Source organism: Phacochoerus africanus, chromosome 15 (genome assembly GCF_016906955.1).
Source record: "Phacochoerus africanus isolate WHEZ1 chromosome 15, ROS_Pafr_v1, whole genome shotgun sequence".
Classification (NCBI taxonomy): domain Eukaryota; kingdom Metazoa; phylum Chordata; class Mammalia; order Artiodactyla; family Suidae; genus Phacochoerus; species Phacochoerus africanus.
Window position 1 is genome coordinate 126936817 of NC_062558.1, and position 13707 is coordinate 126950523.

The 13707-nt window shown below is 35.5% G+C and overlaps 1 protein-coding gene across 1 annotated transcript in view; it reads left to right on the top strand.

Annotated features, from left to right (window-relative positions):
* The window catches only part of CCDC172 (coiled-coil domain containing 172), a 97173-nt gene extending 85723 nt beyond the window's left edge, over window positions 1-11450 (top strand). Inside the window, exons 8-9 of the mRNA XM_047762714.1 lie at window positions 9819-9906; window positions 11220-11450. Of these exons, the coding sequence (XP_047618670.1) occupies window positions 9819-9906; window positions 11220-11261 (130 nt within the window). The 3' untranslated portion in view covers window positions 11262-11450. The remainder of the gene's footprint in view (window positions 1-9818; window positions 9907-11219) is intronic.
* The last annotated feature ends 2257 nt before the right edge of the window (window positions 11451-13707 follow it).

Genomic DNA, 13707 nt, shown 5'->3' on the forward strand with positions numbered 1-13707 from the left:
AAGTCTAACTGCTCTCTTGTGTCATTTTGGATCTCTGTTGCTTTATTGATTTTCTGTCTAGAGGATCTGTCCAGTGATGTGAGTTGGGTGATAAAATCTCCTACTGTTATTGTATTCCCATCAATTTCTCCTTTTATGTTTGTTAGTATTTGTTCTGTGTATTTGGGTGCTTCTAAATTAGGGGTGTATATATTGACAAGTGTAATATCCTCTTCTTGAATGGATCCTTTTATCATTAAATAATGTCCTTCTTTGTCTTTCTTTATGGGCTTTGTTTTAAAGTCTACTTTGTCTGATACAAGTTTTGCAACTCCCACTTTACTTTCTTGTTACTTCCATTCATGTGAAATATCTTTCCATCCCCTCACTTTCAATTTATATGTGTCCTTTGCCCTAAGGTGAGTGTCTTGTAGGCAGCATACTGTAGGCTCTTGTTTTTTCATCCAGTCTGCCACTCTGTGTCTTTTGCTTGGAGCATTCATTCCATTGACATTTAAGGTAATTATTGAACAAGATGTATTTATTGCCTTTAAGTCTTGTTTTCCATTTGGTTCTATGTTTCTCCTTTGTTCCTTTTTCCTTTTTTTTTTTTTGGTTGGATGATTTCCTTTTATTTTATGCTTGTGTCCCCTTCTTTTTAGTTTTTGTGAATATATTGTTTGGTTTTGATTTGTGGCTGCCATGCTGTTCAAGGATGTTAACCCCTTCCTATATCTGCTTGCTTTAGCCTGACAGTCATAAAGGCTTAAGCACATTCTAAGAAACAAGAGTCTAGATTTTCTTACTTCCTTTCCTTACATTTTATGATTTTGATGTCCTTTTTTACATCTTCATGTATATCCTTTTGCTGTTTCTTGTATTTATCATCGCTTTTAGATTTTTTTTTTCCTTTTAGATTTGTATTCTGGTTTATTTAAGTAATTACTTTCCAGTTGTGATTTCCTCTATCCTTTATCTTCCTACTTCTTTTCTGTTTAGAGGAGACCTTTTGGTATTTCTTTTAGGATGGGTTTAGCATTGCTCCATTCTTTTAGTTTGTTGTTGTTGTTTTTGTTATTGAAGAAATTCTCTATTTCTCCTTCTATTTTAAATGATAATCTTGTTGGGTAGAGTATTCTAGCCTGCAATTTTTTCTCTTCTAGTTTTTTGAATATATATATATTTCCATTCTCTTCTGGCCTGTAATGTTTCTGTAGAGAAATCAGCTAGTAGCCTTATGGGGGGTCCCTTATAATTAACTCTTTGTTTTTTTTTCTTGCTGCCTTTAGATTCCTCTCTTTATCTTTAACTTTTGCCTTTTTTATTATAATGTCTTGGTGTAGGTTTGTTTTGGTTCAACTTTTGGGGGGCCCTCTGTGCTTCCTGTATCTTGACATCTGTTTCATTTAGATTTGGGAAGTTTTTAGCCATAATTTCTTCAAATATATTTTCAATCCCCTTTTTCCTTTTTTCTTTTCCTTTTGGAGTCCTCTAATGCATAGATTGGCCCACTTTATATTATCCTATAGGTCTCATATTGTTTTCATATTTTTTTCATTTGGTTTTCTGCCTGCTGTCCTCCTTAAGTAATTTCTACTATTCTATATTCCAAGGCACTTATTTGTTCCTCTGCATTATTCATTCTGCTCTTCAGTGCCTTTAACTGCGCTTGCATCTCTGCAAATGAATTTTCTAATTTTTCTTAACTCCTCCTTATAGTTTCTAGTTCCCTTCTAAAGTAATCTGCATTACTGTTCATATCTGGTCTTAATTCCTTCAGTAATTTCATTATCCCCTTTTTGAACTTGGTGTCTGTAAGACTGCAGAGGTCTCATTCATTGTTTCCTCCTTCAGTGGAATTCTCCTGTTCTTTTACCTGGGAATGGTTCCTAAGCTTCTTCATTTTGCTTACATTTTTCTTACTCTGTGAGTATGGGAAAACAGTTATCTTGTAGCCTTGAAGGGCTATTTATATGCAGGAGTTCTGCTGAGTAGCTTGTGAGGGCATATAAGGCTTACAATTTTTTTTTTTTTTGGCTTGAGGCCTGCTTTTGGTTTGGATGTTTTCTGTCTCTTTCCTCAGTATGTGTAGGCTGTTATCCCCTTGATGGGGGTGTGCTGGTGTACAGCCTGGTCATACTTCCAAGGCAGTGGAACCCATGGGCAGTGCCTGTAGCCAGTGCCTGGTTGCTGGGTCCTTGACAGTGGCAAGCACTCACAGGGAGGTGGTCATGCAGGCTTCTCCTGGTTGCAGGGCCCTGGGTAGTGGCAGCAATGTTCAGGGAATTGGAGGTGGTACCCAGAGACTTTGGCAGTGGCAAAGGCAGGGTGTGTGTTGGCTGCGGAGTGAGAGGGGCAACAGGTGGGACTTGATTTAGAGCCTTCCTTGGCTTGGGGGTGACCCCTGAGGTGACTAGGTCAGCAGGTTGCTCCTGTTCACAGGAACCCACACACCCATGTTTGTGGCAGCTACGCCCACCCCTGGAGTCTGAGATGGCTGCAGTGGTTTGCACCTATAGATAGTTGCCTGCACAAGAGGTGGCTGTACCACCCAAGAGCCGTCATTTGCACAGAGAAAGATGTTCCTATGGCAGTCCCGCCCCTCTTTGTCTTGCCCACCCCAACAGTGGCACCTTGCTTCTCTTGCAGGCCCGAGCCTCCTCCCACAACCTCTGGGTTGTGGTCCTCCAATCCCCAGCATGGGGGCCACTGCTTCCTAACCCCCTCAGGCTGGTCCCCACAAAGCCAACCCTAGTCCTCACCCTGGAACTAACCTCCAAAGCCTGAGTTGCAGTGCCCAGCCTCACCCAAGTGTCTCAGGCTGTAGTGTCTGGGTGGTGGTACTAATGGCCTGTACGTCTCTGTTTTTCCCTCCTCAGTTAGGGTGCTCTGCTTATCTCCAAGGCTTAGAGGTTCCACCTTTGGCCAGCTAATCTCCCCATCAGTTAGGTGGTCTCCTAGTGTGCAGATTCCTTTCCTCTTGTAGCTCCCTCTCTGGAGCACTGGTTCTGTCCTGATTCCTTTTTTAAATCCTTTTTATCCTCTCTCTTTCTTCTTTTTTTTCTCTTTAGTTCTACCCAGTTATGTGGAGGGTATATTTCCCTTTTTGGAGGTCTAAGGTCTTTGTCAGTGTTCAGTAGATGTTATGTATGAATTGTTCTACATGTAGATGGGGTTTTGATTTGTTTGTGGGAGGTGAGTGCCATGTCTTACTCCTCTGCCAACTTGATCCTGCTCCTAAAATAAACATATATATATATTTTTTTTCCTTATATCTCTTCCATATATATTCAGTATATATAATCTTTTTTTGTCTTTTTTTTTTAACTTAACAATACATACAATATATTCTGGCTATCACCCCATATTAATTAAAAGAAATCATCTTCATTCTTTTCATACCATATAATAGTCCATTATATGGTTGTCCTGCAGTTTACTCAACCAGTATCATAAGAATGGATAGAAGTTTTTTCCGGTATTTTGTGATTACAAATAATAACGCAATAAATAACTTTGTGCATATGCTGTTTTGTATTTAGAGGGTGTATTATTGATGTGGAATGGCAGGGACAAAAGAAAAACATTAAATGTAGTTTTGTTAGATATTGCAGATTTTCATCTTTTGAATTTTAACCATTTATATTCCCACTATCAATGTTGGGTACACCTGTTTACCTATAACCTTATGAACAAAGTGTGTTATCAGGTTTTGAGAGTTTTACCCATCGGATAAATGAGAAATGATATCCCTGTTTAGTAAAATTTCAAGTCTTTATTATGGGTCTTTATTATATTAAATTGAATATATTTTTCTTATGAGTAATATTGAGCATTTTTCATATGCTTAGGGATAGTTTTTTCTACTTTTTTTTTCTCTGTGAACTATCTGTTTGACTTTTTATGTTTTTATTTTTTTTTGTTAGATATTTGGTCCTTTTTCCCCTTGATATTAAAGTTCCTATATATTAAAAAGATTAGATTTTTATCTGCAATATATGTGGGAAGTATTATCTCCCAGACTGTCATTCATCTTTTGATGTTACTCATGTGTTTTGCTATGTAGTTTTAAAAATGTAATTGAATTTAATACTTTTTTATTTCATTTATATTTTGTGCCATAGTGAGAAAGTTTTTGACCACAACCAGCTTATAAAGAAATTTTCTATGCTTCCACTTTGTCCTTATGTAGTTTTATTTTTTTGCATTTAAATCTTTGATCCACTGAGAGTATATTTTGGTGTATGCTGTGAGATACATGTCCAATTTTAGCTCTGACTATCCATTTATAGCCACAGAGCAAATAGCCATCTTATTAAAAATTCAATCTTTTTTTTTCCCAGTGACTTGAGTTGGCTTCTTTAGCATATGCTAAATGTCCACTTGTACCTTACACTATTTCTGTCTTCTGTGTCCCTCTGCTCTATTTATATGCCAATACCGCACTGTTTTAATCATAAAGGATTAATGGTATCATTTAATATCTAGTAGGTCTGGTCACCGTTTTTTGTATTCTCTTTTTCCAGGGCTTTCTTGAAAATAAAATTCGAGTTTTTCTAGAATATTCTTTCTTTTCATATGAACTTTAGAATCAATTTGCCTAGAACCAGGAAAAGATAGTCCCGCTGTTGCACAGTGAGATCAGCAGCAGCTCTCCAGCAGGAGGATGAAGTTTCCATCCCTAGTCGGGCACAGTGGGTTAAAGGATTGAGTGTTGCCGCTGCTGCAGCATAGGTCACAACTGTGGCTCTGATCTGACTCCTAGCCCAGGAACTCCCTGTGCCATGGGGTGGCCAAAAAAAAAAGAAAAATAGTTTTTTTAAAAAAGTAAAAGAGATATTAGGCACCCTTATTCCTAACCTCTAGGAAATGGACTCTGACCCCAGTAAGATACTTACTTTTGGACAGACCTGGCTTTTTTTTTTTTTTTTTTTTTTTTGCTTTTTAGGGCCACATTTGTGGAATATGGAAGTTCCCAGGCTAGAGGTCAAATCAGAGCTACAGCCACTGGCCTATGCTACAGCCACAGTAACACAGGATCTGAGTCGTGTCTGTGACCTAACCACAGCTCATAGCAATGCTGGATCCTTAACCCACTGAGTGAGGCTGGGGATCAAACCCGCATCCTCCTGGATCCTAGTCGGGTTCCTTAACTGTTGAGCCATGAAGGGAACTCCCTAATTCTGATTTTTTTGAATGTTTTTTATCAGGGATAACTTTTGAATGTATCAAAACTTCTTTCAGTACCTCCAGAAGTAATCATATTGTTTTTCTCTTTGGAAATATTAATATATTCAATTACATTAATGAATTACTAATATTGAACTATACATTTCATTCCTAGAATGTCTTAATTGGTCGTAACATTATTTACTTAATGTAGTATTTAATTCTTGCTAGTATTTTATTTATAATTTAGCGTCAGTATTCATAGATTGGTGTGTGTGGGTGTGTGTGTAGTATCTTTATCAGGTTTGGTATCACTATTAATACTTGCTTCAGGACAGAAGTTGACTGTTTTCTGCATTTTTTATTTTCTGGACCAATATACATAGTATTGAGATTATCTGGTCTTTTATAAGTGTTTTTGACTTTTATTTTTAGTTTAGTTCTTTGAAAACTTTCTGGGTTTCAGCTATGGTTATTGGTTAGAAGTATAACTTGGAAAGGTGTACAACCTTAAAGACAAGAAAGAAGGAAAGTTGGAATTATGGACTCTGGAAAAACAAAAGTCATAAAAATAAAAAGACACAACAGCCCTTCCACCCCCAAATAAGAAAGCCATTGACCTAAAACTTTCTTCCATTCCACAAAAGCCAGTATTCTCATCTTTGAGGCTTCATACCTATTCTCAGTGTTTTTCCACATAGGGTGAGACTTTCTCCTTCTGAGGGTTATCTAGCCTGTATTTCATCACCCTGTATCCCCCCTGCCTTTCTATTTTCCTCTTTCCATTTAATTACTGCTTCACTCTCTGTATTGATGTAGACTTCAGAGCTGGTTCTTCTGGATGTTCATCCCTACTTGCATGTAATTTCAAGTTATTTTTTAATATTCTGTTTCCTAGTTACCTTGTAGGTATGGCTTATTGTTGGCTTTATTGGTCTTCTTATTAAGAGTTTTTATTAAGTTAGTTGTTAATCTGTTGGAACCTGGATTACTGTCATTGTCTTTTTTAAACATGTTTATGGAAGTATAATTTATATACACTAAAATTCACTCTTTTTAGTATATAGTTCTCTATGTTTGGCAAATAATTCAGTCATATAACCACCACCACAATCAAGATATAGAATACTTCCATCACCCCAAAATGTTTCTTCTTGCCCACTTATAATCAGTGTGCACAAGCCACAACCAGCCTCTGATCTTTTTTTTGTCTCTTTTAATTTTATGGCTGTAACCACAGCATATGGAAGTTCCCGTGCCAGTGATTGAATCTGAGCCGCAGCTGTGATCTACACTGCAACTGCAGCAATGCTGGGTCCTTTAACCCACTGCTGGGCTGGGGATTGAACCCTCACCTCTACAGTGACCTAAACTGCTGCAGTCAGATTCTTAACACACTGTGCCACAGCAAGAACTCCCTGATCTATTTTTTTCCAAGTTTTGTCTTTTGCATTATTAATATAAATGCAATAATATGCAATGTTGCCTCATAGGCCTGGTTTCTTTAGCATAATGCATTTGAGATTTGCCGAGACCAGCTCAGCAGGATGGGGCTGAAGAACAGGTGCTGTGGAACTTAAGGAAAAAACCAACCCAAAACAAAATGCCAACACAAAGCAAAACACAGAGACAGTAAAGGTGAGAACCGGAGGACTCAAGGTCTCTAGAACCAAGAGCCCTGCCTCAAGAAACCACACCCTTTTATTTTACTCTTTTGATGAGATCGCATGAGGAGGGGCTATGGGTGGATAATCAAGCAAGAAGATTGGAAAAACATATCTCATGACAGAGATTCATTTATACAGTTCCATACATTAGAGACAATGGCAGAGAATTTTATAAAAATAATGAAATACTTTGAAGCATAGATATAATAATCTCAGAAAACTCCAATCAGCATTAAGTAAACAAAAGCAAACATCTATATCCATCATATTCAAAGTTCTGAAAAATAAAGAGAACGAAAATCATGGGAAAAACATAAAGGCAATACATACAAAAGAATGAAGATAAGAATTAAAACAAACTTCTCATTAGAAATCATGCAGACCTGACCATAAGGGAATGACATCTTTAAAGATAGAAAGTGAGAGCTATCAACTCAGAATTCTCAGTGAAATCTTTCACAAAGGAAAGCAAGTTAAGATAGTTTCAGACAAATATGTGTTGACAGAATTTCTTGCCAATACACTACATAACAACAACAACAACAAGACTATAGTTAAGTTTTTTTGGAAGAAGGAATATAACACCAGATAGAAACTTGGAGCTACACAAAGAAATAAAAGTTCCAGAAATGGTTATTACAAAGGTAAATATAAAAGCCTTGTTTTTTCAATTTTAATTGCTCTAAAAGATAAATAGGGCAAAAATTATAGCAATATATTTTATATTTATAGTATATGTAAAGAAACATTTGTGATGACAATAGAATAAAAAACAAGGTGGATAATTTGGACATAAACAATTATAAAGTCCTCATGCTGTAAAATAGTATAATATTATTTGAGAGTCTGTAGTAATAAAACCAGCGCAAGCATTACAAAATTTTAAAAATATGTATAAAAATGAGGTCAATAGAGGAGATAAAATTAAATCATTTAAAAAAATCAACTAATCCTAAAGCAGACAGAAAGGGAAAAAAGGAACAAAGGACAGATGAAGCAAATAGACAACAACTAGCAAAATGATGTATTTTAAATTCAGCGATGTAAATAATTATAACTAAATGTAAATGGCCTAAACATACTAATTAAAAAGACAGATTATCATATTAAGTAGAACGAAAATGTATGGTATCTACAAAAAAAACCACTGTAAATACAAAGACATAGATAGGTTTAAGTAAAAGAATAGAAAATGATATATGTGCCTGCAGTGTCTCAGAGTTCTAGTTTCTTTATATGCTTGTTTGCAGTTGGAATTTCCTGTTTTTCATTTTAGCTATTCTGGAGGTTACATAGTAGCATTTCATTGTGTTTTTCCTTTGTGTTTCCTTGGTAACTAATGAAGTTGAGTACCTTTTTGCATTTTTTTTACCCATCAGATACCTTCTTTTGTGAACAGTCAGATACGGGTTTGTGATTGTGTGTGTGCCCATTTTTCTTATTGACTTGTAGTTATTCATATGTTATGGATATAATCTTTTGTTTATTGTTTCTGCTGACTTTTACTTATAGTGGCTTGCATTCTTGGGTGCTTGGTAATCCTTGATTATGAGGTCATTGTTGGCTATTAACTTATGGAAGGCCTGTGAACCTAAAATATGTTTACGTTTTTTTCAGAGGGGATTTTTAAAGAATTTTTTATTTAATTTTTTGTTTTTGTTAGTGTATAGGGAATGCCACTAGCCTAGGACTGCTTCAGCCTTACCTTAAGTGTCAGGGCCTAGAAAAGTTCAGCTTGGTTCATACTTGTCACCTGGTGGCTGGCTCAACTTGCTTAGGTTTTGGAGCAACGTTGCTTTTAGTATCTGCCCTTAACAAAGCCTCATCTGCCTAGCTCCCTAGTCCCAGGCCCTAGCTCTCTACCTCTCCAGCCACAGCTCATGGCTTTTGCTTAAGTTTTTCATTTTGGATGGAATATTAGTCATAATGCTAGAAATGAAAAACTATTTGTTATTTTCCACATTAAATTTATGCATAAAATAATTTCAAAAAACCCAGAATATTGAAAGGGTTAAAAATTTAATTGGAGAAAAGAAACATTGAGAATACTTTCTCACTCTCAAATTACAATGTATTTTAGGAGTTCCCATTTTGGCTAAGTGGGTTAAGGTCCCAACCTTGTCTCTGTGAAGATGCAGGTTCAAAACCTGGCCTCGCTCAGTGGGTTAAGTATCCAGGATTGCTGTAAACTGTGGCATAGATTATAGCTGCAGCTCTGATTTGATGCCTGACCCAGGAACTTCTTTTTTTTTTGTTTGTTTTTGTTTTTTTAGGGCTGCACCCACAGCACATGGAAGCTCCCAGGCTAGAGGTCAAATCAGAGTTGCAGCTTCCAGCCTATGCCACAGCCACAGCAACGCCAGATCCAAACCATGACTGCAACCTACACCACAGCTCATGGCAATGCTGGATCCTTAACCCACTTGAGCAAGGCCAGGGATCAAACCCACAACCTCATAGTTCCTAGTTGGAGTCGTTTCCACTGCGCCACAAGAGGAACTCCTGGCTGGGGAACTTCTGTATACTACAGGTGTGGCTGTAAAAAGAAAAAAATATATATATATATATCTTTACATGTGTATTATAAAGTTAATGTTTAATTTTAGAGCAAGAATCAATCTCATAAGTCATTTTTTCTGTACTTAAAATTTTTCAGGTGAGGTTCAGGGAAGCTAGACAATTAGCTAGACAATTTAGCTTTTTTAGTGGCCAGGACTGAAACATACTATATTTTTCCAAATAAACTATATTGCTCTTTTATTTAACTAATATTTTTGTGTCTATTATTTATTGAGTCTACCTTTTTTTCTTTATGGGAGTTTTTTTCAAAAATTTATATAATACTCAAAAAATTATAAAGAATTAAAATTTCTTTCCAAATTCTTTAGTGTTAACTTGAAACTCTGATAATAGAAGCCATAAATCTGCCACTATTCATGTAATAAAGAATTGTTATAAAATTTTATTGCTGAACTAATAGAGTGAATTTTTCCTTTAAAACAGACTTAAAAAGGAATTAGAACTTTATAAGGAAGATGACATGCAAAGTGTTTATGATGCCCTTCAAACAGAAATAGAATTTTTGGAGTTGGTAAGCTATCATTGATTGTTTAACTTTTGTTCAGCATTTTTTTTTTTTAGACCTGCTGTTAAGAATGCTTTTACTCAAACACATCTCATGGAACTAGTGTTCTGCCCTTCACATGGATTTGCACTAGATTTTAAAAAATAGCAACAATAAACAAAACTAAGGTCAAGATATAAATCTATGAAGTGTTTTGAGTCCTGGAGAGTTAGATGCTACATGAAACAAGTTATATTTAAAGAGAATATGTACAATTTAAGAAAAGTTCAAAACTGACCTCACAATATTCCCTTGACTGAAACTGTTACAAGATTAATGCACCAAAGAGGTTTAACTACCATAATGCTTAAAAGCTTTTTGTTTTTGATAGGCATAAATTATACTTTTATTATATTTAATTCTAAAACTTTCCTATTACAGATTTTTATGATCTCAAGAACTTTGGATCCAATTATTGGAAATATTTTCAGATTGTGTGGCAGCACTTTAAATTGCTTTTAACCTCTTACTTTGGTTGTTTATAAAATGAACATAGCATTTGCCATGCTCTATTTTAATAGATGACATATATAACTAGCTTTAAAGTATGTTAAAATATAGTTTTAGGGAGTTCCTGTTGTGGCGCAGTGGAAACGAATCTGACTAGTAACCATGAGGTTGCAGGTTTGATTCCTGACCTCACTCAGTGGGTTGAGGATCCAGCATTGTTGTGAGCTGTGTTAGGTCTCAGACATAGCTCAGATCCCAAGTAGCTGTGGCTATGGTGTAGGCCCGCGGCTGTAGCTCTGATTTGACCCCTAGCATTGGAACCTCTATATGCTGCGGGTATAGCCCTAAAATATATATATTCTGGAAAATTTTAAACAAGAAAAAGTTGAGTTCCCGTCCTGGTGCAGTGGTTTAATGAATCCAACTAGGAACCGTGAGGTTGCGGGTTCGGTCCCTGCCCTTGCTCAGTGGGTTAAAGGATCTGGCGTTGCCGTGAGCTATGGTGTAGGTTGCAGACACGGCTCGGATCCCACGTTGCTGTGGCTCTGACGTAGGCCAGTGGCTACAGCTCCAATTTGACCCCTAGCCTGGGAACCTCCATATGCCGCGGGAGCGGCCCAAGAAATGGCAAAAAGACAAAAATAAATAAATTAAAAAAAAATAAAATAAACAAGAAAAAGTTTATGTTAGAATTTCTATGCTTGTAAAAACTTTCAAAAGTAGAATTTATGAATGCCCAGCGTTATTGTTGTGCTAAATTTATGTGAATTTTATGTAATTCTTTTATTAAAAATTTAATTTTTCTCATGGATAATTTTGTTTCATTTCAGACATTGGCACAGAAAGATCTTCAGGAAATAAATAACTTGTAGAGAGTTGATCAGCTATCTAAGATTTGATCAAAACATCTTAGTGTCATGGTGATAGATACATGAATGATACCCATTACAACAGATTCTTGTGGAAAATGTGAGGTCCACAATGCTCAAATTTGTTGAAATCTAGAATTGGTATATTAGCACTTAAAAAAATAATTTTGCAGTTTTATTACCTACTAAAACCTAAAGGGTTTTTGATGTGGCTTTATTGTGTTTCTATAGGAAGGAGAAATAGATATTGGGCCCTCGGGCTTCTTACATCCCCCTGAACCTTAAGCTGATCTGTACTTTCTAATGTTGTTTATTCTTTGTTGCAGTTTACCTTGAATCCAGTCAAACACATGTAGGAAGAAAAGCTCAGATTTTTGACCCAATTTTGTCAGTGCCATTTGCACCAACAAAGATGCTTCCTTTCATTTTAGTCCTTCTCTAATCATATGATGTCTGTTGACGGAGGTCTTCAGAGGCCTTTCATCTGCAAAAGCCAGTTTCCTCCATTTTTCTTTAAATTTTTCTGTAGAGTCAAGTCTGGGGCACCTGTAGCCACTTTTCAGCAGTTTGTGCTACCAGTTTTCTTCCTAATGCCAGTGTTGGTTAAAATGAAATAAGTCATCTACTTGGGGATGTAGAGAGACTCCTTATAGCCATCAGGATTCCTTTTTGCTGGTGGCCTGAAATACTGAAAATGAAAACGGTGTTCTTATGTTTGAATCAAATTCGGTAGTGCCACCAAATTTCCAACATCAGATATCTTTCTGCTCTTAGCAATCCTAACTAGGAAGAAAGGTATGTTTTCAACAAGGCCCTAAATTGTAGTAGAGGAGGGAGGAGAACAAAGCCTGTTTAAGGGTATTGCTCAAAGTACTGCATGCAAATGTTTTCTTTTGTGGTTGTAGTTGAATTAGTTTAATATCAAATATGAGATGTTTACAGATGTCTTAGATCTACTGATATTTAAGGTAGTCCTGTTTGAAATCAGGTCTTATCTGGGCATAGCTTTTTGCATAGATTGCTTTACAATTTTTTTTTTAAGCAGCAAAGTTAAAAATCTCCTTTGAGATGTGTAGCAGTTGCCATCTGTTTAAATAATTTGCATTTTCAGAAGTTATTTTTATTTTGGTTCTTTAAATATTTAATAATAATTACTTTTGATTAAGAAGAAAAACAATGATATCAGGGAATTAGTCTATTTTATATCAAAATATAGTGTGAAATGGTTATTGGAATTAGTCATGACTTCAATTCTGTCTTAGTTTAGTTTATTTATAGTTTAGTCTATTTATCCAACCACATTCAAAGTTCTAAGTCTTGTGAATGTTTATTATTAAATGTGTATCATATCATTAATATGCAGACTAAGTTTACATGTAAAGACTTTTTCACTTACCAGTAATTTCAGTTCATTATTGGTTTGTAGCTGAAATATTAATGTGAAGTAGAGATGTGCCAATTATTTGCATAACACAAAATGGCATATATGCAAAATAAACTCTTACTGATATAATAGTCTTTTCACATGTGTGTCAAATAGAATATCTAGATTAAAAATGCAGTAATGGAATCAGAATTCATATGAATTGAAGTTGAGAAAATGGTTCATAACATGTTTTCATTATTTCAAAATGCTAAAAATGCATATTTTAAGGTTTAAACTGACTTTCAAACAATTGAATGATTATTTTAGCACTTCATGATAGAGTAAATACAAAGCACTGACCATGTGATACCAACCAAAATAACTGGGACTATTAGAATCAGTGTAATCAAAGGAACAAGTTCATTGAACAAAGAAAATACAACAATCAATAGAAATTGCAGGCAGTGTATGAAATTAAACTGCACTGTTAATATATCAGCAGATTGGATTTGTTTTTAGATTTTTTAAAGAATTAGTAATTCATGAAACTCTCAAGTAGGAAGAATAACTGAAATTATCTAGATAAAAATGTGCCTCAGACTAACTAATTACCCTGGAGGTAAGACTTTGACTATACATTAAAAACAACTTTTAAATGAATGCTTATTCATTAAATAAATTCACTAAATTTTCCCTATACTTAGTTATAACCAAAGCCTAACTAACCCAAAGCAACACTGATACACTTCTGGGGTTCCTGGCATGCTACCATAGCTCTTTACTGAAGCAACTTTCTTTACAGAAGCAACTTTTGAATTTTAAGCCCTCCACTGGGGATAATACTAGGATGTGTAGACAGTTTGCTGCATATTTTTCCTGCTGATTAATGGAGTTGTTTGGCTAGTAGAAAAACAGCAACAGAATTATAAGATGTGACGCATGATCACTGGACTAGAAATTCCTTTCTTTATTCTCTGGCCTAATTATTGAAATGGGAGGAAAAAGCAAAGAAAAGGAAAAGCTTTAAGGTATGTACAGTTAGGAATATTTCTAAACTACTCATTGTTTTATCTATGGTAGTGT